This window comes from Tympanuchus pallidicinctus, unplaced genomic scaffold, assembly GCF_026119805.1.
Source record: "Tympanuchus pallidicinctus isolate F22 unplaced genomic scaffold, pur_lepc_1.0 scaffold3, whole genome shotgun sequence".
Classification (NCBI taxonomy): domain Eukaryota; kingdom Metazoa; phylum Chordata; class Aves; order Galliformes; family Phasianidae; genus Tympanuchus; species Tympanuchus pallidicinctus.
This window is the reverse complement of record NW_026294747.1, coordinates 23,009,765-23,032,515: the sequence shown is the minus strand read 5'-3', so window position 1 is coordinate 23,032,515 and position 22,751 is coordinate 23,009,765. Positions and strand designations below refer to the sequence as shown.

The following is a 22,751-nucleotide window of genomic DNA, read 5'->3' as shown; positions in this document are numbered from 1 at the left end:
GAGCAGGCACCTTGATTCACAGCTCTGGAGCAGAAGCCATCAATGAAGAGCAGCAGAGCTTTAGTGACTTGCAATGAGCTAAATACAGGGCTTTGGTGGGGATCCCTTGGAGGATATTCCCATACTGAGAGAGAAGATATCCACAATTCCTGTCAGAGCTCCTGCTGTAGCACAGCTTTGGCACATCATGTCTGCACTGAAAACTTTTTATTTATCCTAAAAATTATCCTCCACAGTTTGTTTTTCTCTTGCCTGAGTTCCTCCCAAACATTAGTCTCAATTGCACCACTCTCTTAAAACACCTACAAAGGCTTCAGCCAAAGGGTTTTCATTTTTAGGATGTTGAACAAATAATTTAGCCAGCACTCAAAAACTTTGTGCTGGTAAATGGCGCCATGCCCTAAGAGAATTAATTTGCCTATTCACACTGCAGGACTTTCCTGCTCCCAGGGGCCTCAGTCCAGACCACACTTCCCATGTTTCAGCCTGAGACTCCCAGCCCCACTCTTGCAGGAGAAAAATGCTGCTGCTCTGAAAAAATATGGGTGAAACTCTAAGCGGCACAGCAAGAACAGAATCCAAGGCCTTGAGCTGGTTTGCTCTCAGGCAGCTCATTCCAAACTTGACTGTCCAGAAGTTTGAATTAGGTCAGCACGATAAGCAGCATAAAAATGCCATTCAGTCTGGGAGGGTGTTAGGTCCATTTGTTCTCATAATGTCCCAGTGTGCTTGTGCAGCTCCTCTGATCCTGAACGAGCCTTTTGCTATAGTGGAAAAAATAACATATGATGCAATTGTTACTTGGTGGTGTGTTCGTTAGGTTTTTTGTTTTGCTTTAAGAAAGGCCTCCCAATTCTCCTGTTACTACTTCCCAAGAAACTTGGTGTTGTTCAGTAAGCACTGTGTAAATATGCAACTCTCTCTAAATGAATAATCAATAGCAATGATAACAGCAAAGTTCTCAGCCCAGCTCTGGTAATAACTCATGGCTGCTAGCTTCTTGATAAGATCACTTGCATGCACAGCTGCCTCCTCTCCGTATGAGAGCACAGGGAGCAAAACAGAAGATATTTGTGTTCCCAACAAGAAGGGAAACACTGAAAACATATTCCTTCCAGAAGGTGACAATTGTGGACAACAACCTGAAGAGCTCTTAAAAATATATGACGGGGCCTCAGCCCCAACACTGAGCTCTGTGAACACACACTTCCTGTTCTAGGAAGTTAGAATCTTTGCAAGCATCTCCTTGATAAGAGTATCCTTTTTTTCATCTCTCTTCACAAACAGATGAGAAAGGGGAATTCCCAGTGGGTTAAAGCACAGAGGGAGGAGCTGGTGCAGCTGTGACTGTACTGGTAGTGCCACCACTGGACTGCAGTTCACAGGGCACATCCTGGGCTGCACTGCACTCCAAGCTGTGTTGGGACCCCACTTACTGCAGCTCTCCTACTTAGAACATCCCACAGCTCTTCAGGCAGGCAGGTAGAAGGGCTTCAGGATTTTTACAAGCTGGATTGGTGCCACTGGCAGTAACCAAACCTATGCCATTTAAAAATAGCTCGTGTGCAACCAATGGCTAAGTATCAGCTCGCCACCCCCCACCTTCCAGCAAAGCGGTTCCCTTCGTGGTGGAGCTGTGGCAGACAGCTGAGGTTGGCTCCATGCAGTCTGCTTCTCTTCCACCACGTCCCTTTAATCCTGGTTTAGGGTTCCCAAATGGTTTATGCCATCCGCCTGGCCTCCACTGTGACCTCTCCAAGGAGTTCACCAAGAGGCAGGAGGCTGCAGACAATCTCTTCCTTGCCCTTCTCTGTCAGGAAGCCCAGCTTTACAGTCACCTTTGGGCTTTCTCTTTGCCTCATTTCTGCAGTAAATCAAGCCCATCTGCACATCAATTCCTTCCTATCAGCTTTTCCCTCACCTCTGCCTGCTGACCTATCCTTAGATTCAGCGATCTTCAGCATGGGAAGAATCCTTCAGATCCCAAAGGGAGCACCTCACTGTTAAATAACAGCCGCACAGAAATAATCACTGGGGGCTGGCAGGGGCTCGAAGTCTTTGAAGCCATCTTCCCGCCCATCCCGAGGTGAAGTCACCCAGAGAAAGCTGTGCTGCTCCGGACCAGGATGCTCAGCCTCCCCAGCAGCCCCCTGCGACCCAGCAGACCTTCCTAGGAAGAAAGCGCCTTTCCTGAGCGCGGCCCAAACCCTTTCTCCTGCAGATTAGAGCAATTACTGCTTGTCCTTCTCCTAGCGGATCTGGCTCTGGCGAACAATCGATCGCAGCCTGCTTTGCAGCAGCCTTTTATATAATAACAAGACAGCTTTTAGAGTAACTGAAAAAGAGGCGTTTTCTCACTTGCAAAGTCAGGACATTCCCTGCCAATGAACATTCTTTGTTGGAGATCCTTTGCCAGCATAGGCTGAGCACTAAGCCCCACAATCTGCATTTTCCTTTTGAATGACTCCCGCAAAATAAACCAAATAGCACATCCAACGAGATTTATTACATCCCTTCCAAGGGCGAAACATTCCTCAGCTGCATTCCACTTCTGTCTTTTGTGCTTAGGAAAGGGGAAAAAAAAATATCTCTGTGATGCCTCTGGATCCCACCCCTCGAGGGCTTCTGTCATTAATAAAGGCGTGCAACTGGAGCCAGACTTCAGGCTACTTCTGAATGGCTGGCGCAGGGCTCACGGCGAGAAATTCTGCCTCTGCGAGAGGGAGAAGAAATCGTGGCACCGCACTTCTTGCTGCCAACACCTTTTGTTGCTCTGAGTGACGCCCTGTCCCTGTGGCACAGCTGCCAGAATGGATCTTCTCACTTCCCAGCTGCTCCGGCTTCCCCTGCTTCTGCATGATGCAAGAGTTTGCAATGGTTTTCGGGAGCTCAGGCGTGCTCTCAGGGACACAGCTTGAAGCGATGGCTCTCGCAGCTTTGCAATGAAGCTTTTATCCAGATGTGTAAAGGAGGATACCTATAGATGGAGGGCAAGGGGGTGAAACCTTTGTTATGTTATCTCAGCTTAATTAAGCTTCTCCCTAGGCAGTCACTAATTGATTGACCCCAGGACTACAGAAGGGAGCAAATTTACCAGAGCTCGTTAGAAGAGCAAAGGCAGAATTATTTTTTTTTATTTCAAAGATGAATATCTCTGATTGCTGCCTTGCAGTAAGTAACCAGTGAAACAAACACCTCTCAATGAATGCTGGTAGGTGGATTTGGCTGCTTAAAGCCAAACGAGAGAAGAGTTGCATCCTCATATACCCTTTCATCATCACTGTGTGCCACCATTTAAAGGTATTGGTGAATTAAAGCTCTGATACTCCTTTCTGCCCCAGCCTAGGCTGTGCTAACCAACACATAAGCAGGCCCAGCGGGCATCAAACACCTCTCTGCTTCACATTTCCCAAAAATGACTAAAAAAAGAACCTACCCCAAAGCAAAAGTCTGTTTATCTGCAGTGAGACATGGCCATTGCAGCTGGCAGCTCCTCAGCAACCCTGGGCAACACACACCACATTATACAAAAAGCAAAAGGGAAAAGATGCCATGCCCACAGGAAGCAGCAGGAGGAACAAAGGTGAGAGGAGCAACCCTTCCTGAAGCATCCCCTACCCATCCCGAACCTCCTACCTCACAAAAAAAAAAATGTCTGAGATCATTCCAGTCCAGCAGCATCCAGATCCACCTTCTGCCTCTCAGCCTTACCCAGCTCCTCAGTAGCACAGAGCAGAACACACCCTGAGCAGCAGCTCCCATTCAAAACACTACAGCTCAGGACACTGCTGGTAGGCCTCCTCCACCAGCACCAACTTCAGCTTTTCGTTGGTGATGTGTGACCCTAATAAGCTGCTGGCCTTACAGGTGACAGAATTTCGTTGAAGACTGGCTTTCAAAACCAGCCCAGCTGAAGCTCTTCATGCTGCTTGGTGCCTTATCTTTCACAGTGGTTCCAATGAGGCTTAAGTCAGTTCAGCTGGGCTTTGTGACTAGTAAGAGTATGGAGGGAAAGCCCTAGCACACAGTAACCTGAAGGAGCTTCGTGAGTGCTCTGGTTGTGAGGAATTATGCATTCTCCTATCAGCAGCTTCCCCTTTTTTTCCATCACTACAATAGACTGGTGTCCCATTCCCTCGTGTTCTCCACCCGTGAACAAGATGGTCCTCTCTCCCTCCTGAAGAGATTTCTGTACGTTCTGAGAAGCTTTGCAGACAATTGAATAGAACACTGAGCCATGGATGACTGACATCTCTCCTGCATGGTGAACACAACTTTGCAGTCATGGCTGCCTCTCCCCACCTGTGTTTGTCTTCAGGCTCTGAGTGCTTTGGAGTTGCTGTTTTTCATCATGTTCAACATCAGTTTACAGACAACTCCTGACTTTCACCCTGCATCCAAAGGATGCTGCTTTGATTATCTGGGTTATGCCATGGCTGCAAGAATTAGTCTCAAGGCATTAGGAATTAGTCTGAGGAACAAGGAATTAGTCTGAGGAACAGAAACCATTATGAAATGATGTTTGCCACTGAAGAAACCTGACCCTGCAGAAGAAGGTGTTACTGAGGAAGGAGAGGAAGCCTTGTGCCTCCTCTATGGAGTGTGTGGGCTTCTCCATGCTAAGACCCTCACAGCCTTCCCCCTCCTGCCTGCTCTGCAAGCTTTCTTTTTTTCTCTCTCCCCAACCACACCCACTATTTAACCATTTAGACATAAAAATAAAAAATAAAAAACCACCCAACCCACTAGACAGAGGGTTTGCTGAAGAGGGGTAATTTTAAAAGTAAGTGTTTGAGGTCAGCGGGTAATTGTAACATTGGGACTACGTGAGCCAAGACAAAAATAATCTGCTGGTATCTGGTCAAGGAGCAGCGGACGGCAGCCTGCTGTGAGGGAGGGCCCACTCCCACGGGGGGGACCCGTATGTCCTCTGGTGCCATGTAAGGGCAGAAACGAGCCTCCTAAGTGCCTGGCTGTGCCCTGTGCTGCCCCTGAGGGGGCAATGCAGGTAGGTTTGTCATTCTGGCAAGACAGTGGCAGCCCCCATTACCTGGAACTGACGATATTAATCATAAGGGGGGGGCAAAGCAGCAGAAGCCCACAGAGGTCTGTGATTTTCCTCGATCCGGAGATGGCACGGATAGAAAACTAGGCAGCTTCTCTTCTCTGTAATTCCAGGGACTGCGTTGCACTCACGTTTGCTCTCAGATAAATGTACCATGAAAATCAGGCTTGTTTTACTGTGAAAAAGTTAAATATAAAAGGAGGGAGCACACCTGTATGTTGCGTGCCAGTGGCCAGGGGTGTAGAGCTGTACCCGAATCAATGCCACTTGTGCTTGCCTTGCAGGACACTTAGCCAAAAAATTCTCCAAGTTTTCACTGCCGTTCAGCATTTCCCCTTCCCAAACCACTGTCTGGCCATGAAAGGGATTTATTTTTAATCGGAGGCCAGCAGTGGCTGCAGGGGTCTTTACTTTGTGACCTTCAATTCTGTTTCTAGGAGGAGACAGTGGGTTTCACTACCTTCTTGCTGTGGCCACCGTGGGTCAGCCCTTCCCAGAACAAATACCACTGCTGCAGGAGGGCTTGCTGCTTCCCCTTTATTTAAGTACTGGTTACACAGCTCCTCCAGAATCTGTTGCAGTCGTAAACCATGCTCTAGGGATGAACAATTTAGGGTTTGGAGTCATCACGGACCAGCCGTGGAGACCTCATGCAATTGTTTTTTCATCTTACACCCACAGTTTTGCTAGATGAGAGCTGCAGCAGAACCCAGGGAGTCTCTGACTTGAATTTGAGTTGGGAAAGACGCACAAAAGAAAGGAATTTGTGTTGTAAATTAGATTGCTCAAATTTCAGTGATTTGTCATGGAAATGTGGTTCAATCTTTGCAGTCATAAAAATCTTTCGCATGTTCCAACCCTTCTCATGTTTTTAACTTCCCCGATGTGACACGGTGCAGCAACTGCAGGAGGTGAGGTTACTTTCAAACCATCTGTGGCAGCAAACAAACTCAGCACCCCAGCCGGAGAAGCATTAAACCTGCACAACGAGGATTAACATAACAAATGTTCTCTGGTCCTACTGATCTATGTTAGGAGATGGGATGTTTGGCTCGAGGTGTATTCTGCCCCTTCTGAATGCTCCAGCAGGATGTGAGCCTTTGCTGCTTCGACCTGCCACTGACTGCTCCCTCTGCCATTGCTGCTTTGCCAGCTGGAAGCTGAAACGCTGGTGTGACCGTACCTCAATGTGGGGGCTGAATGCTTCCCTGAAGTGCGCCCCCAAAGTGAAATCTGTCATCTGTGGCTCGGGCTCTGAGGGTGGTCTAAAAATAAGAGGGTTGAAACCAGCGAGCAGTGGTTTCTTGTGCCTGCATCGTGGCCAGAGAGTACTTCCAGCCTGTCCTCTGCCACCACCAGAAGTCACCCAAGGAGAGTGCAGGGAAGGTGAGGATCTCCCACATTCCCAGCATCCCAGGACACTGCAATAGGAAATACCCTGGATGTCCCACAGCGCCTGGAGAAGGAAACAGATCTGGGAATGCTGTTATCCCTATCTGCCATCCAACCCTGAATCTCCCGTTCCTGGAGACACCGGAGATGTGGGCAGTGGACTCCCGACCCCCTGAGGAGGCTCTCCCCTGCGTGGCTGCCCGCAGGCACGCTCTGCTCCTGTTTGGGCCCTTCAGGGCAGGCAGGAGCAGGGCAGGGGAGCTGGCTGCGTAGCGACATTTCTGCATCTGTTGCCATGGCAATGAGTGCTTCAGGCTGAGCAGCACAGCGTCTCCCCGAAGTTGTGAGCCGAGCTCGGCTTTATTTATTTAAAGCCGACCGTAACAAGCGATAGAGAGAGAGAGGCACGTTCCAGGTCCCCCACGCAGGCCGTCGCCAAATGAGTCAGAGGCACCGCAGGCTGTAATCAGCCCACCTGACGTCAAAGCGCTCCATCAGAGAAAACTGCCGCCTGGAAATGTCAACATGCCCAAGTGGAAAGGCCAGGAGGTAAATCTCTTCCTGTGCTCGCTCACCCAGCGGGAAGGAACAATTAAAATTCGATCCCCAGAAGCATCCTAACAGCAATCAGACTGAAGGCTTTCCGTCTCCTCTCCCTCTCATCCTGCCGTTAGCCGTGTGGGGACAGTGCCTTGCAGCCTGAAGGACCTTCCTGATGCAAGCCCCGGGTCCTGTGGAAACGAGGTGCCGTCTCCACAGCAGGAGCAGGCTCTGGGTTCCCTGCTGGGACCCGCTCCTCCTGCGCACCCTTGTGCCACCACCAGTGGCCATGAAGCTTGCCTGAGGAGGATGGGAGGAAGAAAGGAGGGAAGGAAGGAAGAGATGTAAACCACAGCGCTTCAGACCAGGGCAGCTTGCCAGCTCCTCCAGAGCTCTCCCCAAGCCTGGCAGCCAGTTCTGTGAGGTTCTGATCTTCCCAAATCACTTAACACTTCTCTCCCTTTTATTTTTGTGCTAAATTGAAGCGTTTTGCTTTGGTGGTCGACCCTGGCAGTGTGCCCCAGACATTACGCCAGGCGCACTTTTGCTCTGGGAGATAAGCCTGTAATGAAGGCTTCCTCCGCCGTGTCCCTCATTCTCCATTTGTGAAAGTCTGTAATTACCACTGAGGGGCGAGGCAGACAGGACTGAAACAATGTCATTTGAACTGGAGTGAGATGTGCCTGAATTACTGGGTTGTGCTTTTCTCCTCCGTGGGCTGCTCCCGGATCCGGAGCTCACTGTTAACCCCTGGCAGGGTGGAGATGCTGTCCTTGCTCCCAGCACAGCCTGCTGCTACTGGGGCCTGTCCTGTTCTGTCCTGTGCCACGGTGTGAGCACCCACAGCCATTCACGTGCCCCAAATACCTCCTGTTGCCTGTTCCCAGGCCCTGAACTTCCAGTCCCCACCTGCTACTGCTGGCTCAGATAAGCTGGGATCTCTCCAAGGGCCTCAAGTCCACCTCAGGAAGGATAACTACAGCACCAAGCTCTGCAGCATCCCTGTCATTCCCTGCATAGTGCCAGGGTGCTCACAGAAACCACAGCATTCATGTATCCCTACCATATGCAAACACAATTAGTAAGCTCTTCATCTTCCCCTGCACTTCCCCACAACAGGGTCACAGACACCCGTTCCCTGCTGCAGATGGCTGAGCTGAGTGTGATTCCCAGCAGCAGCAGCAGCAGCAGCAGCAGTGTGCAGGTACCTGGCTAGGGCTGGGAGCAGCTGCAGGATGCAGTACTGGGATCCACTGCTGGAAGGGAACCCAAATAGAGCTGGATCTCCTGGCTGAGGAGGGGCTGTGGGACGGAGGGCAAGAGGCAGCTCCAGCACCCATGAATCCTTCCTCAACTGTTGCCTCTTGCTAGAAGGTGATTTTTCCAGACTCCACTTCGTGCCATCACTTTTTCACAGGTCTTAAATTGTTCCCACAGAAACTAAATGAAGAAATCACAGCCTGAGTACTGGGTCTGCAGCTTCTGTGTCCTGCAGGGCTGCCTATTACTGCTCTGCCTCATCCTGGATGCGATCAGGTCCTGTTCCTGTCCTCACCATGCACTCTGTGTGAAGACACCAGCCAGAACCCCTCCTGTAGCAAAGCTCTATGCATGCAGCAAAGCAAAAACCACTGACGTACACATTTTACCCCACATTCCTCAAGAAACACTCATCTGTGAATTTGTGAAACCTCCTGGCTCGCTCTGGAGAAAGCTTTGCAGCTTTGGTTTTGCAGGCTGTGCAGTGCCCGGGTTGCGGCAAGGCAAGGAGCACAGGGGAGTGGATGATTTTGTTTTAGGAACTTGGGTTCCTAAAACTTAGGATCAACTTAGGGTTGATCATTTTCTTATCAGCAGTGATAAGGCCATCTTGGTCATCCACGTGCGTCTGCCGCACCAAATGCCTTACAGCCAGGAAAGCTTATCTGCTGTTGGTTTGAGACTCTATCTGTCAAAGCACACCCAGCTGCTGCTTCAGTTTCCTGCTGCAATCAGATTGCAACTAATCTAAGTATAAAATCAGAGGCAAATTGGGCTGAAAAGGAGCCTGAGCCACTGCCAGGTGCCATCTCTACACTGGGCTGCCTCTGGATCAGCCCCACCTATGGACAAGAGGCAGCTACAAGATGTGCTCATAAAGGGTGCTCTGACAAGGGATGCATTGCTGCATCCCAGCACCTCATCAGGGGAACCCCAGGGGGTTCCTGTGAATTGACCTGAAGTTTTTTTGCTGAGGAGCAAGCCTGCTACTATTTTTCCCCACAATATGGGAATGAAGAGATGATGGTGGTCATCCTGCACCTGCCTGAATGCCCCAAAGATGCTGGTGTGTGCACTTGTCCTTAGACTGCAGCGGCCTGATCCCTCTGGCATTTAAGGAGAGCCTTCCCATGTGTGCTCAGCTGAGACATAATGGTGACAGAGGTGATATCCATGTTCAGCTCAGGACAGGAGATGGGAGCGTCCCCCTCAAAGCCAGAACATCTGCAGCAAGTGGCCCTCGTGGGAGAGTTCCCAGTGTCCATTCTGTGTAGATGGTTTCCAAATACCATTCCTCCTTCATATACGTAAGAATATGTGCCCTGGGAAGAGCAGCACAACCCCATCCTGGCTGAATTTATGTCTTTGACCCCTTTCACCCAGAGGCTCTTCACACTTGACTGAAACATAAGGTAAAAGTAAATGCAACTGAAAGAGCCCATTGTGTGCGCGAGCATAAAGGCCTTTGTGTGTGGGAGCAGCGTGCGGCCAGTGCTATGAAGAGCAGCCAAGGTGTGCCCAGGGCTGTGCTGGGACGCACGGGGACACAGAGCCCGTGATGGCTGTGTGTGGGAACACCGGGGCCTGGCCAGGCCTGAGTGTCTGTGCCGAGGCCTTTCCCAGCGGGTCTGTACCAGCAGCACAGCGCTGCTGCCTGACTTCTTCCTCCACCCGCCCACAGCCAAGAAGCAGTGGGACCATCGAGTGGAGCCACGGACGCAGGGGCAGATCAACGACACATCGAGGCTTCTTCTGCACGATCATTTTAAGTGGTTTTCCGAGTACTGGTTGGAGTAAGGATCAGAGGATGGGGATGCACAATCCCATTTATCCGAAGCCGCATAATCCTCCCGAAGCTCCTTACGGGTACCCAGCTCCTTAGTTACCGAACGGCCGGCACAGCCGGGCCCACGTTGGGGACCGCGCCGCCCCCAGGGGCTCTCGGACCCCTCTGCGCGGCTCCGCCCGGAGCGAAGGAAGGGGAGCGCTGCCCGCCGCCGCCGCCGCGCTGCCTTAAGGGGTGTGGGCCCGCCAAGTCCCGCCCGCGGTTCCCCAGCGCGGAGCGGGGGCGTGCCGCTGCCGGCCGCCGGCGCTGCCCGCCCGGCCCCAGCGCAGCGGGGCACTGACAGCTGCCCCGAGCGGGCACCGGCGCGGCGCTCCCCGGCGCTCCCCTGCCCGCGGGCGGCCCGCTCCCACCCGGCCCCGCCGCCCCATCCATGGACCGCCGGCCGTTGGGCGGCGGGACCGTGCCGCCGCTGTGAGCCCGGCCGGGGAGCGGCGGAGCCCCGTGCCGCGGGCACCATGGACAGTATCCTGGAGCCCTTCGCCGCCGAGCGGCTCTTCCCCGCCGCCGGCCCCGGCTTCCTCGACCTGGGCGACTTCAGCGAGGCGGATTTCCTCAGCAATGTGGTAAGGGGCGCTGCCCGGCGGCGGCCAGCCCGGGGTGCCCGCCCCGAGAGCCCGCTGCCAGCCCTCTGCTCTCGGTCGGCTTTCCTTTTTTCCGCCTTATTTGCCCTGACGGCGCGCTCAGGCCTCCGGGAGAAACGTGCGGGGCGGGGCGGATGGAGCGCGGCCGGGGGTGCTCGGATCGGGCAGCGCTGGAGCACGGCGGGGCAACGGGACGCGGGGTCCTCCCTCCAGGCTGCTCCCAACTTCTTGGGCAGAGAAGCGCCGGGGAGACAAAGCGTCTCCGTCCCGGCGTTGGGGCTGGGACGGTTTGCTTTAGAGAGCAGAGCGAGAGGAAGAGTGACTTAGGAAAAAGAGCTGCTGCCAGTCCCAAAGAACCAAAGAGGCATTGTTCACCTCTGAGGAAGCTGCCCGGCCTCCCCGAGGAGCCCTGCGAGCCCCGAACCCCGCAGCTCCCTCCCTCGCTACCCTGCCGAGAGATGGGAGCTGTGCTGTTCCGGTGAGCTCTTGACGTAAATCTGCTGCCCCTCTGTCCCGGGGCAGGAGAGGAGGGGCCCCAGTGCTCCAGTGGTGGTCGGTGTGAGATGGGGAGCATCCTTCCTTGTTCCCGCACAGCTCTGAGCATCCCCGAGGACATCCCGATGGGGGATGCCAGCACCACAGCACCGCTGCAGGAGGTGGGAAGGGGAAGGTTGTAGCCCTTGAGTAACTTCTGCTCTGCTGCACAGAAGATAGCCAAAGCCTTTTGCTCTGATTCTGACGTGGAGAAGAAAGTAGAGATGCGGAATTTGCATAGATGTGAAGTGCAGCGCACTGGGGTGTGGAGACACATTGAGTCTGGGAAAGAGATTACGCAGGCAGCCCTGTCTCCCAGGGGCCTCACCAGCTCCTACTGCAAGGCAGTGCCGTGCCTGGGAGCGGCAGCAGTGGAGCTGTGCAAGGCCCTGTCTGCTCCGAGTGGGTCAGAGCTTCGTGCTTCCCCTATGTGCTGTGCACCCCTTGTGGGTGCAGCTGTTCTGAACCTAGAGTGCTTTGTACCAGGACTGCTTATTCTCTTATCTCCGTGATAATACTCAGTCTTGGCACCAGTCCTTTGACCTCTGTGCAACACAGGCTGCAAGCAGAAGGCAGGAAAACCCTTACCTGTATAGATGGTCCCTCCTTGTAGTTCAAACACAACTTTTGCCTGCAAACAGAGCATGAGAAAAAGAAGCCTTTGTGTAAGAGTGCCATCTGGTGCCACCTGCCAGGACAGTGTGCTTCCGTGTGCTGTGACCACGGGCAGGCAGCGACCAGTGTGGCAGTTCTGCTCTTGCTGTCCTCAGCTTGCAGTTAGAAAAAGGAATGCTGCGTGGATTTCTCCCCTGCTGCCAGCACCACTAACTTCTGCTGGAGTGAGAGAGTCCGGCAGATTTCTTCCCTTCCCAGATAAGCAGAGGAGATTCTGTAGCTGCTTCCCACCTACTGAATCTGTAGCTGATACGTGCACCAGAACATAGTGCATCAGCCTCTTTGTTCCCCTGCTGGATGACAGCATGGGAGGGAGGAATACACTGACATTTTCCTGCTAAGTCCAACAAACCTCCCAGGAGCTGGAGATGTGCTGAGCTCTTTTCACACAGAACTGTGCAGTGCATCACCGTGCACAATAGCTCGCAGAGTTGCCAGTGCCTTTGCTTCATAGATGGGCAAACTTTTCCAGATATTGTTCAGCAAGTATTTTTCTTAGAAGAGCCAGGAATTTTGGCCATAAAATGCCTGTGTGAGACTTCTTCTGGGATGATTCCTTCTATTCAGAACAGAAGCAGAAAGGATGAATGATGCTCAGTGCAGAGGCTGTGCTCCTCGGCACATGGATTACGTGGCCCTGAACGACTCGCTTTTGTCGAGCCGTTGCGCTCTTATAAATCACCTCATTTCTTTAGAAACGGTTTTCTGCGTTGTTCATCTGAAGTTGTGACTGTAGTAAGGACAGAAGAAAGGAAGGAGTAAGGACAGTACCTCTGTCCTTAGTAGATGTGTCCTCAGAGAATTCTGTGTGCTTGAAGCAGGGAACAAAGTCTGAACTGAGGGGGCTGGCATGCAGAGGAGCCCAGGCAGGTTGTAGGGATGGCTCAGCAGGAACTTCAGGACATGCAGCAAAGTAATGCTGACTGCTGCTCCTGGGACGGACCGTCTCCTGTGCTGGGACGGTTAGTTGGCATTCGCTGGCTGAGAGGAGGGAAGAAGTGCTGGGAGTCCTGGGTGGCCCTGGGCCAGCAGAGTGCATAGGGGGCTGCTAGCTAATGCAGGAGTGCAACAGTAGGGACGGAGGGGAGCTGAGGCACGGATGTGGGGATGCAGGGACCCAGCAGCAGCCTGCCTGCCCTGTGAGGAGCGTGCTGAGAAGGTGGAGCCAGGCTCTTTACATAAGTGCATGGCAGCGCTCGTAAATCAGAACAGGGAAGGTTTAGACTGAGTATAAGGAAACAATTTATCACTGTGAGGACACAGGAGAGGAAGAGGCTGCCCAGAGGTGTGGTGGAATCTCCAGCCCTGGAGGTTTCCAAGACCTGTCTGCTCAAAGCAGCCCGCTCTGCATTAAGTGTTGGCCCCATCCCGAGGAGGGCTTCAATTAGAATTGTCCTGAGCTCCCTCCCAGCCTGCATGAGGCTGTGATTATGTGATGGTTTGGTTTGGAAAATCCTAAGGTGAGTGGTGTCTGCTTTATATGTGGAGGGGACATCTCCAAAGAACAAGAAATGCTTTTTTTTTACTTCATCTAGCTAACCAGACTCACATACAATGACTGCCTACACTATCAGCCTCTGCTTGCTCAAGAGGCTGCCTCCTGCTCTTGAACTGAAAGAACTTTATTCATCTTTTTCCACCAGACAGGACCTGCCATAAATGAGGCTCATCTGTCACACACTGTTTGCTTATCAATTCCACCTGCCCATCCCCTGTCCAGTCCAGCATTTCTGGTTGTTCCTGCTGGGACCCATCCATTCATTTACGGTCTTATGGCCACACTCACAGAGCTCTTACTGTTTCAGCTCTTACCAGGGTTGTGAAACTCTTCAAAAGGTTATCTTTTGAGTCAAATCCACCACTGTGTTCTAGTGGGTTTGGGACACTGGTGGCACAATGAAGCCAGAATAAACCAGCAGAATGGGAGGCATTTCTTTTAAACTAGTACCCCAGCTGGTTTGTTTATTCCTTATGTCACTGTGTTTTGTGGTATGAAAGATACCCTCAAAGATGACTTTGGACATTGGATGTTCATGTAAACAGAGCTCCATTTTGACTCTGTGCTTTTCAAAGTATATTCTGTGTCTCTTTCTGAAAGACAGGCATCAAGGCAAAAATATCACTGACATGTTAGTTGAGGTCTCAACTGTTAGAAGTTGCAAAATGGCAATTCAGGCTGTCTCAGTAGCATTCACCCAGCTGCTCTGGGGAATGCACAGTAATGTGCTCCTTTGTTGTGTGATCTGAGGTTGCTGGGCAAGCTGACAGGCATACCTGCTGGGAGAAGAGCCACTTGTCCCTCTAGGTTGCTCCTTGAGCACACACTGTGTTCTGTGCCTACTGTCTACTCTTTTCTGCAGTATTGTCACAGCCCACAGAAAGGAGGGAAGCAGCAGGACTGTAAGGAGTGAGCAGGATGAGAGCAGTGCTGTGCAGCTCAAAAGCGGAGCATAATTTGGAAATAAACCCAGGCTGTTCACCAGGGATGACCGTCACTCTTGCGAAGACTCTTCTGTTCCTCATGCCTGCTACAGGCACTTAAATAGCACTTAAGTGGTGCTTAGTGTTGGACTGATCTTTGGCCTGAGTGAGTTTCATGCTGTGTGAGCTCCCTCCCACCACCTCAGCACACAGCAAGGACGGAGAGCTCAGCAGATGTGGTCATCCATCTCTCACTCCTTCCTGATGCTAGTGAAGGACCTTGCTGTAACAGAGGCTGGGCCTCTGGGACTGATGTAGTTCTGCATAGGAACACATGCAGAATGCATGTTGGCCCTCTGTTCCCTGCGGTAAGAATTGGTGAAGATTTGGCCGACAAGCCAAGTACTGGGCAAGGCAGGACTTTTTTCTTTAAGTTTTGCTTGGAACATGCTGGTCAGAGTTTCCTGTGGGATCTGGAGCGCAGATACAGAGAGGCCTGGCGGGGCTATCAGACCTGGCCCGATGGAAATGAATCTCAAAGTAATCATTCCCAGATTTTCCTCATTTCATTAGTTTCTTTGGATCTGTCTCACAGTTCCCCCACTTCATGCCCATGCTGCTCCTCACTGTCACACAGTTGGACTTGCATCTGCAGGAGTACACATGGAAGGGTGAAACCACAACTGGACACAACCATTCACAGGCATCTGAACCTGCAGCATCATCACTGCAGTCATCAATGGGAAATGTATGTCCACAAAGAGGGTAATGGGTTTGAACTTCCTTTGGAAGACCAGGTGAATACTTCCTCCGCAGAGACTGGGGGAATCACCTGTGTGTCCTTCCATGCCAGAAAGAAACTGAGAGACATTTGAGATACTCTTCCAGAAGAAAACATGTTTATCTGTAGGACAGATAAACAGCTGGCAGCACACACTGGGGATCCACAGACCAGAACATTCATCTCTGCCAAAGTGGGAGAATCCTTTAACTGAGCAGCTAGGCCAGAGCTAGGAGAGACCTAACTCAGAGCTGGAATGCAGGAGGCATGTATCCACAGCAGGGTTAATCCATGAGGACAGAGCTGTCATCCTGGTGGGGAAAAGCAGAAAGGGCTTTGGAGGAGTAGAGCAAACAAAGGAAATGTTGGCAGGGGGTAGGAGCATATTTGTTCTTACTGTGCTTCCGCTTAGGGATGGTGTCAGTGACACCAGCTGGGAGGTGCTGAGCCAGTTACAGCTCCATCCATGTCCCTCTGGTGATCCTAGTCCCCACAGGTGTTAGGCAGTCATTTAGATTCCACTTCTGGAGACGAGGAAATCAAGACTCAGACTGTAGGGACCAGACTCTAGAAAGCCTCTGAGATGATTTTCTGGCTCATTGGACCTCCTTCTGGAACCAGCACAGGTGTCTAAGCATGGCTGGATTTAACTGGGGTGACTGAGCACATCTCTCAGTGATGCCTGCCTTCTATCACTCTTCAAGAGCACAGCAAAGAGAAGAGGGGCCAGGCTTGTGGCCACATAAGAGGAAAGAAGTTTACTGAAGCAGCTCCTTAAAAGGCAGTATTGGAAAGAGTGACTTCATAGCCACCAATGCAGTCCCACTACTCAAAATATGGCCAGTTGACACCTATCCAGTGTTCTCCACTGTTTCTTCAGAGGAAGTCCCAGCCCTGGGCTCACTCTGTTTTTTTCTCAGCACTTCCCTTTAAGTTTTAAGACTGTAGCATTTAGTTAGCATTTAGTATAGTACTTATTTTAGCAAATTATCAGTGTTAAAGGAAGGTAATGGAAACATTCCACTCACTGAAGCTGTCTCTGTGGTGGCCACATGATAGGCTCTCTTCTCATAGCCACAGGGATAGGATTGTGCTTGGTATGAAGATGTGATTCCCGAGACAGACTTGTGCTGCTCATGTTAGGGAAGGGATGAGTCAACCTGCTGAAGTTATCATGCCCTTTGCCCTCTTGCAAACAGTGCACTGCAGCAAACCTAATAGGACACAGAAGTCGTTTGGTGATCTCCTTGCTGCAGTTAGAGGGGAATGGATAGAACTGAGCGGTGAAGTGGACCGTTACAGCTCAACTAAGAAATGGCCAGCAGCTTGGCAATGGGTGCTTGTGAGGAGCTCTTCCCTTCCTCTTTCCTCCCTTTGGAGCCCAGCTTGAGCTGTGAGTAGCTCCCTGTTTCCTTGGGTTGGTATCTGCAGATTTGCATTGCTCCTCAGAGCAGAAGCAGTGGGAAATGTGTGAAGAGCCAAGGGCAAGGCTGGAGCAGCAGGGAGCTGCAGGTAGCGTGCTGAGAGGCAAGCTTTATCTGCCCACATCAGCTGTGCAATGCTTACACCTGTCTGACTCTCAGCTGCTCAAGAAAACAATTCTTTCTTCTGATTTCCTGAAGGGTCACATTTTTTAAGGTTTTCCTTTTCTGAAGTCCCCTCAGCATACTTGGTCACCCCAGCCCTTCTCCTCTAACCCGTCCCTTTTTGGCTCCTTCATCCACCTTCTCTTCTGTATCTCTGCATCTCTCCTGTTATTCCTTTTTCTTAGATCTCTCCAGGACTGTCTGCCTTTGGAGCTGCTCTGGTCAGTATCCAAGCGCTAGCTGCTTGACATGAATCTTGTCATGTTGTTCAGCCACAACAAGGTCTCCTGAAGGCTGTAACTGCACATATCCACGAACTCTTTCACACCTTCCTTTCTGTTGCACATCCTATTTCATCTTCTCACTCTCTAGGACTGCAGAAATTCTTTGGTCAGGATGGAAGCAACGTGCATGGCTATTCTCACTGAAGCTAGTATGTAATTTAAACCAGCGCTGGATTTAGTAGAGTCTTCAGGGATCTAAGGTGATGCTTTACATGAGGTAATTCATTGCGATCGCCATTCAGCCTGTTTCACAGGAAACTCACCCTTGACTACCTCAGCAGAGTTGCTTTTGGCTTCGTGACACTGTGACTTTGTCTTGATCGGGGAAAATGTTTGTTTAGGCTGGTCAGGCTGACCCAAGTTAGCGAAGCCTGCTCCAAACTCCCTTATCAGTTTTCCCGGAATAGCTACAAAGTAACATGTTCACTCAGCTAGCTGTGTCAGGAGTTCCCATGCAACAAGAATATCAGGTCTCCCCAGGGAAAAATCTGGCAGCCCAAGTTGGAGGAGAAATACTGTTTGGGCCAGCTACCAAATATGTTACACAGGAGGGAGCTGGATGCAACGTGCGCTATGGGCACTGGTGCTTGGATCGTCTGCGTCCCCCCTGCAGGTGAGCTTCCTCAACCCAGTGCCCAGAGGAATTTCCTCATGCTGCACTTTCCTGCCCTGCTGTCACAGGGACACCAACTTCTTCTCAGGGCGCCGAGTCCAGGTGGGAGCACTACTGCCCGAGGACACGTCTCTATCACAGTGCGGGGCTCTGCCTTGTGAACTTGTTAACTGCTGCATGCCAGGATAGCTTAATGCCAGGTAAACACCATTGGTTGGTAGCAGCTGAAGGAAGGAGATAGGCAGGTGCTTTTGGCTGAGCCTGCTGCTGTCCTGGGGAACGGCTGCAAGCCAGGCAGCCTGGGGAGGAGGAAGCAAGCGCTGACATTTGTTAAGGCTGCTGATGGAAGGTTTCTTTCAAAGCCTTTTCAGTCTCTCGATCTGAGAGCTCTTTGCCCAGGAGTGCTGGAAATCTGGCTCTTCTTTCCAAGCAAATGTGCAGACTGCAAGTTGATGAGGTGCTGCTGAGCCACAAATAGCAAATTGCCAATCGAATGATGCTGGGTTTGTTCTTGGTTTGTTTTTTTTTTTAAACTTGCAGATAGTGGTGCAGTGACTGGGACATGAGGTTGTCAGGAATGGGAGAGTTAGTCCCACCTCTGCCAGTTGCTTCGCTCATGATCTTTAGGGTGTTATTTGTTGCAATGTAGCTTCTGCTGCTTAGAAAGTAAAACACATCCTTATTCCTGCTAGCACAGCGCAGTGCCATCAGCGGGTGACACAAATTAATGACAAGCTGGACTGTGACGGGAAGCTGCTAGCAGATACTGGCCAGGATAGGTCTGTGGGAGCTATTGCTTTGCTTCCCCAGTCAGTCCCTTTGAGTTAGTTTGCAGCTAGTGGTATTTGCAATATTTTCAGGTTGGCAGCTCCCAGCTGTCCTTCACCCTTTTCCTTTTCATTTCCCCTATGGACTGTGCATGGCTGATTTTGACCTCAGATACTTCAGGTTAATACAGAGTAATTTTTCTGTGTCAGTGTGAATGACTAAGTTAGTCAGCATCAGGATTAAACTGAAGTACTTGGCCCATGCTGTTACTGGCATGGCCTCTTTGGGCCATGTTGAAAACCAAACAGTTTGTGCTTTATAAATTCAGTGAACGGGCTGTACTCATAGCTTATCCTCTACTGAACAACTAGATCCTGGCTCAGCTGCAAAACCCCACTTCCCCCTGGGGCTGATGCAGCTTGTCAGGACTATGTTGAGTCCCCAGACTCCCAGTAGGTGGGTGGTTTCTAAGGAGGTTACCAGACGAGAGCATCAGAGTGCTACGGCTTTATCAGTCCACCAGCAGGGCACTGAAGACCCATGGCAGTCCCTCTCTGTCTCTCCTGCTGGTCAGTGCACAGTTCTGTGCTTTTCCTTTCTCCTTTTCCCAACACTAAGTCTGCCTGAGCTGCCCAAAGCTGGGATCACCAGCGTTCACTCAGAAGAGCGATGTGAAAGGTCGCTCTCCTGTTCTCTGACACCTCTCCTGCTCTTCAGGATTTGTCAAAGATACTTGGCAGCAGCCCAACCACTGGGTTAGCATTAAATAATGAGCAAGTGGCCCGCAGGCCTTTTCAGACAAAGAGCACACCTTTAATTCTTTCCTCACATGTCTTCTAGCCCTGTTCTTATCACACCGGTAGACAGACGAGGAGGAGACGCTGGCCTGGTCAGCTCTGGGGACAGAGCAGAGTGTGCAGCACTGGCTTTTTTGTCACTAATTAGTAGCAGGGTGGCAGCTAGCAGCTGTGACAGCTGCCCCCATCAGTGCAGTCAGTAGCAGCTGCATGCAGCTGGGACATGCAGTAGTAGAACAGCAGCAAAGCTCATTGCTCAGTGTTCCTGTGTGTGTCACACTCCAGGGGAGCATGGGAAGGTTGCCCAGCAGCCCAGGTATCTGTGGGTACAGAGACCATGTCCTGAGTAACGCCCATCCTCTGGACTCAGATGCCTTTCTGACATTCAGTGAAATTGGATTCTGTAGAGTTGCCAGAGCATTTATTTACTTATCCTGGGAAAGGGAAGAGGAAAGAGGCCAGGAGGGATGGAAGAATAGGGAAAGAGAGAGGAAAGAAAAAGCAAAGACAAGAGAGAGGTAGCTATGCAGTTAGCATTCCTGAGCCATCTGGGCCTGTTGGCATGGCCCCAGCTGGATGGGCTGGCAGGTTTATCCACAGCATGATGTAATCTCCATCACCCAGCATTTGATTATTCTCCTTGCTCTGGATGGCCTCAAATCGGGTGCAAGTCTGGAGCGGGCATTTTGATTTCCTGTTGCTATTTGTGGACTTTTCCTGGCCAACCCTCAGGAGCATCTCAGGCAGTTTTCATTCCTCCAGCTGAAAGAGTGATGCCACCCGGCTGGTGTAGTGCAGAGGCCAATCCCCGCCAGCCTGTCAGCTGGAGACAGACAGCCCTGCAGAGGGATCCAGCTGTGCTTCACACTATGCCACAGCTGGAGAGAAGGGGACACCCCGCCTTTGTTCTTGGGGTGCAGCTTTGTTCTTCAGTTGCAGCTCAGCCCAGAATTTGTCTCAGACTTCAGCAACAAAAGGGAGAGGGAGGCTTTCAGACCACCCCCTCCAGCTGCTTGCTGGTTTTCCCTGGTCTGCTTGGTCTTGCAGTGGAATGGGGGGGGAGGCAGGAGGGCAGGAGGGAAGAATAATTTTATTTGACTCAAGACTTATTCTTCCCTTTGCTTTGTGGGAGCAAAAAGCAACAGGTGATGTCAGTTCCTCCCTTCTGCCTTCACAAACAGAGTAACCCCCTACTCCTGCATGGCAGGAAAAGGCAATGATATGCAGAGGGTGAAGGTGAGACTTCTCTATTTACTGTGCACCCATGCTGCCAGGAAACCTCAAACCTAGCTGTGCAAGGGACCTGGTCAGAGAATGCTGTTCCCGGCTCTGACTCAAGAGATGTGGGTAGCTGCATGACAAGCCATTAGGTAATAGCTGACAATTGCAGACAGTATTCCCTCCCCCATGATGCCTCATCCTGCCCACATGCCTTACTTAGCTTTGTTTCTCCAGGGCCTTGGAGATGGAGAAGCTGAGTGCAGTGACCCCATGGGACAGAACTCCATTCGATGGAGAATCCCACTGCCTGTCTCAGAAGCAGAGCCCTGGTTGCATCTGGAGGGAGCAGGGCTCTGCTCTGTCATGCCCCAGGGACAGCCATGGGCTGGGATGGACTCACTGGAACCGCAGCACTGAGCTTTTCCACCCAACTCAGCTGTGCTGAGTGAGAGAGTAGCTGAGGAAAACGATGGCCTCTTTATAAACCAACTGGCAAAAACTCTTGCATCTCTCCTGGGAGCAGGCCAGGGATTCTGAGTCACTGCTTGAGCTAGTTGCAGCCAAGGTAGTCTTACTCAAGACATTAAGAGAGAGAGGAGAGATCCACCCAGGAATGCCAGCAGAAAGCAAAATAGCTATAACCATAATTAATAATAATATAATGATGAAGAGATTCAAAAATGAACTGCCCTCTCCAAAAATAAAGTTTGAGGACAATTCAAACGCTGTGAAGAAAAGAGGAAAGAGTCGAGAAAGGCCGCCAAAGCCTGCATGTCAGCTGCAATACAAGGAGCCCCGTCCAGCTGGCCAGAGTTCAAAGAGCTCCTATTGTCCAACAGCATTTCCAAAACACCATTCAAAACTTTCAGAAAATGAACCCAAGATGCAGGGTGAGATTTATCACACAATAAAAAGGCAATCCAGATGTTTGCACCCTTTCAGAGAGAGGAGATACGAGGAAGGTGAGGGAAGAGCATAAGGGAAGAAGGTTGTATGAAGTATGATTATCAAGACAGGAGTAGGGGCTGGGTGTGCCTGTGATGGGATACATGCCAGGCACTTATGGAGGATTTCAGAGATACAGAGAACTGCATGCTTAGGGAAAGTCTCTTGACACCTGAATTAAGGGACAGAAGGGTAAGATTTCACTGAAGCATTTTCTTTTTTGTTGCTGTGCGATTAACAAATGTACAGTTAGAAGAGTGGCATAGTTAAGATGGTATTTTACAGGTTTATCATGATGGAAAGAGACAATCAAAAATGAAATGCTTACCTGCATCCTAGGCTGGCAGTAGAAAACTCCAAAAGGAGGAATCTCCAACCAAAGATCCCTCTGCAGTGGCAGTCAGCCTTTAAATGAGGAGTAGGAGAGGTGCAGCCAGGCTCCACCCCTTCTGGTCACACAGCTGAATTGCCTTCACCTGTGCTTCCAGGGCTGACTCAGTCCTTGTCTCAGGTGACTCCACAGTTCCCATACAGTTGCACATAGAATATTGTTGCACATGGATACTAAGAGCCTATTGTTGCTTCTGGTCCCGGGTTATATATATTTGTTATAAGGCCTTATCTGAAACCAAACCACCGTAGATTTTATCTTGGTTCTCTCACAGCCTTTGTTATTGCTTTGCAGTACAAGCCACAGTGGCAATGCTGTAGCTTCGTTTGCAACAGGAAACACTCACTTCCACCTTTGCTTTGATTATATTAAAGTCTGGTAATCAATTATACTGGAAGACAGTTTCATCTTTGAATCTGCTGCTAACACGGACTTACATAGCTACAAACTGCTGTCGCTGAGTATCCAAATTCTCCCAGCTTGCAATGAGACTAGTGGTGCTTCTGCTGCCTGCAGAACAATCCAGTAAGGTGACTATATGCATCACACTCTATAGATTAAGGAGTGACTTGGTAGCTTTCAGGAGGACCTCTGGTAGTAAGGGCTTGTTCATCTGCACTCCAGTCCTGAGTGCAAAAAGCCTGAGAAAACGATTTGTCTGAATGCTTAAGATAGAGTCAGTGTTTTAAGTGACTCATCTGTTTAGTGAATGTAGTTAGCTTTAAGTTGTGCTTTTTTTAGGAGGTAGATTTCTCTGAAGCCATTTGGCTTAGACTAGATGTTGCTTTCTATGAAGCTCAGTTACAGATGATGAGTTTGAGGCAGGAGGTATGAGTATAGTTCCTGCGCTCATCTGTGTAAGGACCCACACTTGATTACCAGACTGCTTCTTTCAGGCTATAAAACCTGTGAATTTTCTGATCAGCTCCTTGTGTCACTCTAGGTGTGTCCAAGGAACAGATTCCCAAATCCACAGGTTTCTGCACGCTTCAGGACCGGAGTGCAGGTGCCTGACCCGATCCCATATATGGGAGCTTTTGGACAGGTTTTC

General features: G+C 50.8%; 1 protein-coding gene and 1 long non-coding RNA gene across 4 annotated transcripts in view; one reads left to right on the top strand and one right to left on the bottom strand.

Annotated features, from left to right (window-relative positions):
* Positions 1 to 1,333: 1,333 nt before the first annotated feature.
* On the bottom strand, positions 1,334 to 3,915 carry LOC128086627 (uncharacterized). Its single transcript, XR_008209444.1, has 2 exons — positions 3,437 to 3,915; positions 1,334 to 2,948 (listed from the first exon to the last, which is right to left on the bottom strand). It is a non-coding gene; the product is annotated as an uncharacterized LOC128086627 (long non-coding RNA).
* A 6,539-nt stretch (positions 3,916 to 10,454) lies between these two features.
* Positions 10,455 to 22,751, top strand: part of CREB3L1 (cAMP responsive element binding protein 3 like 1) — a 42,827-nt gene continuing 30,530 nt past the window's right edge. For 2 of the 3 annotated variants that reach the window (XM_052694912.1, XM_052694913.1), the window contains exon 1: positions 10,455 to 10,666. In XM_052694912.1, the coding sequence (XP_052550872.1) occupies positions 10,559 to 10,666 (108 nt within the window). In that variant the 5' untranslated portion in view covers positions 10,455 to 10,558. The remainder of the gene's footprint in view (positions 10,667 to 22,751) is intronic. The other variant, XM_052694911.1, reaches the window with a different exon arrangement.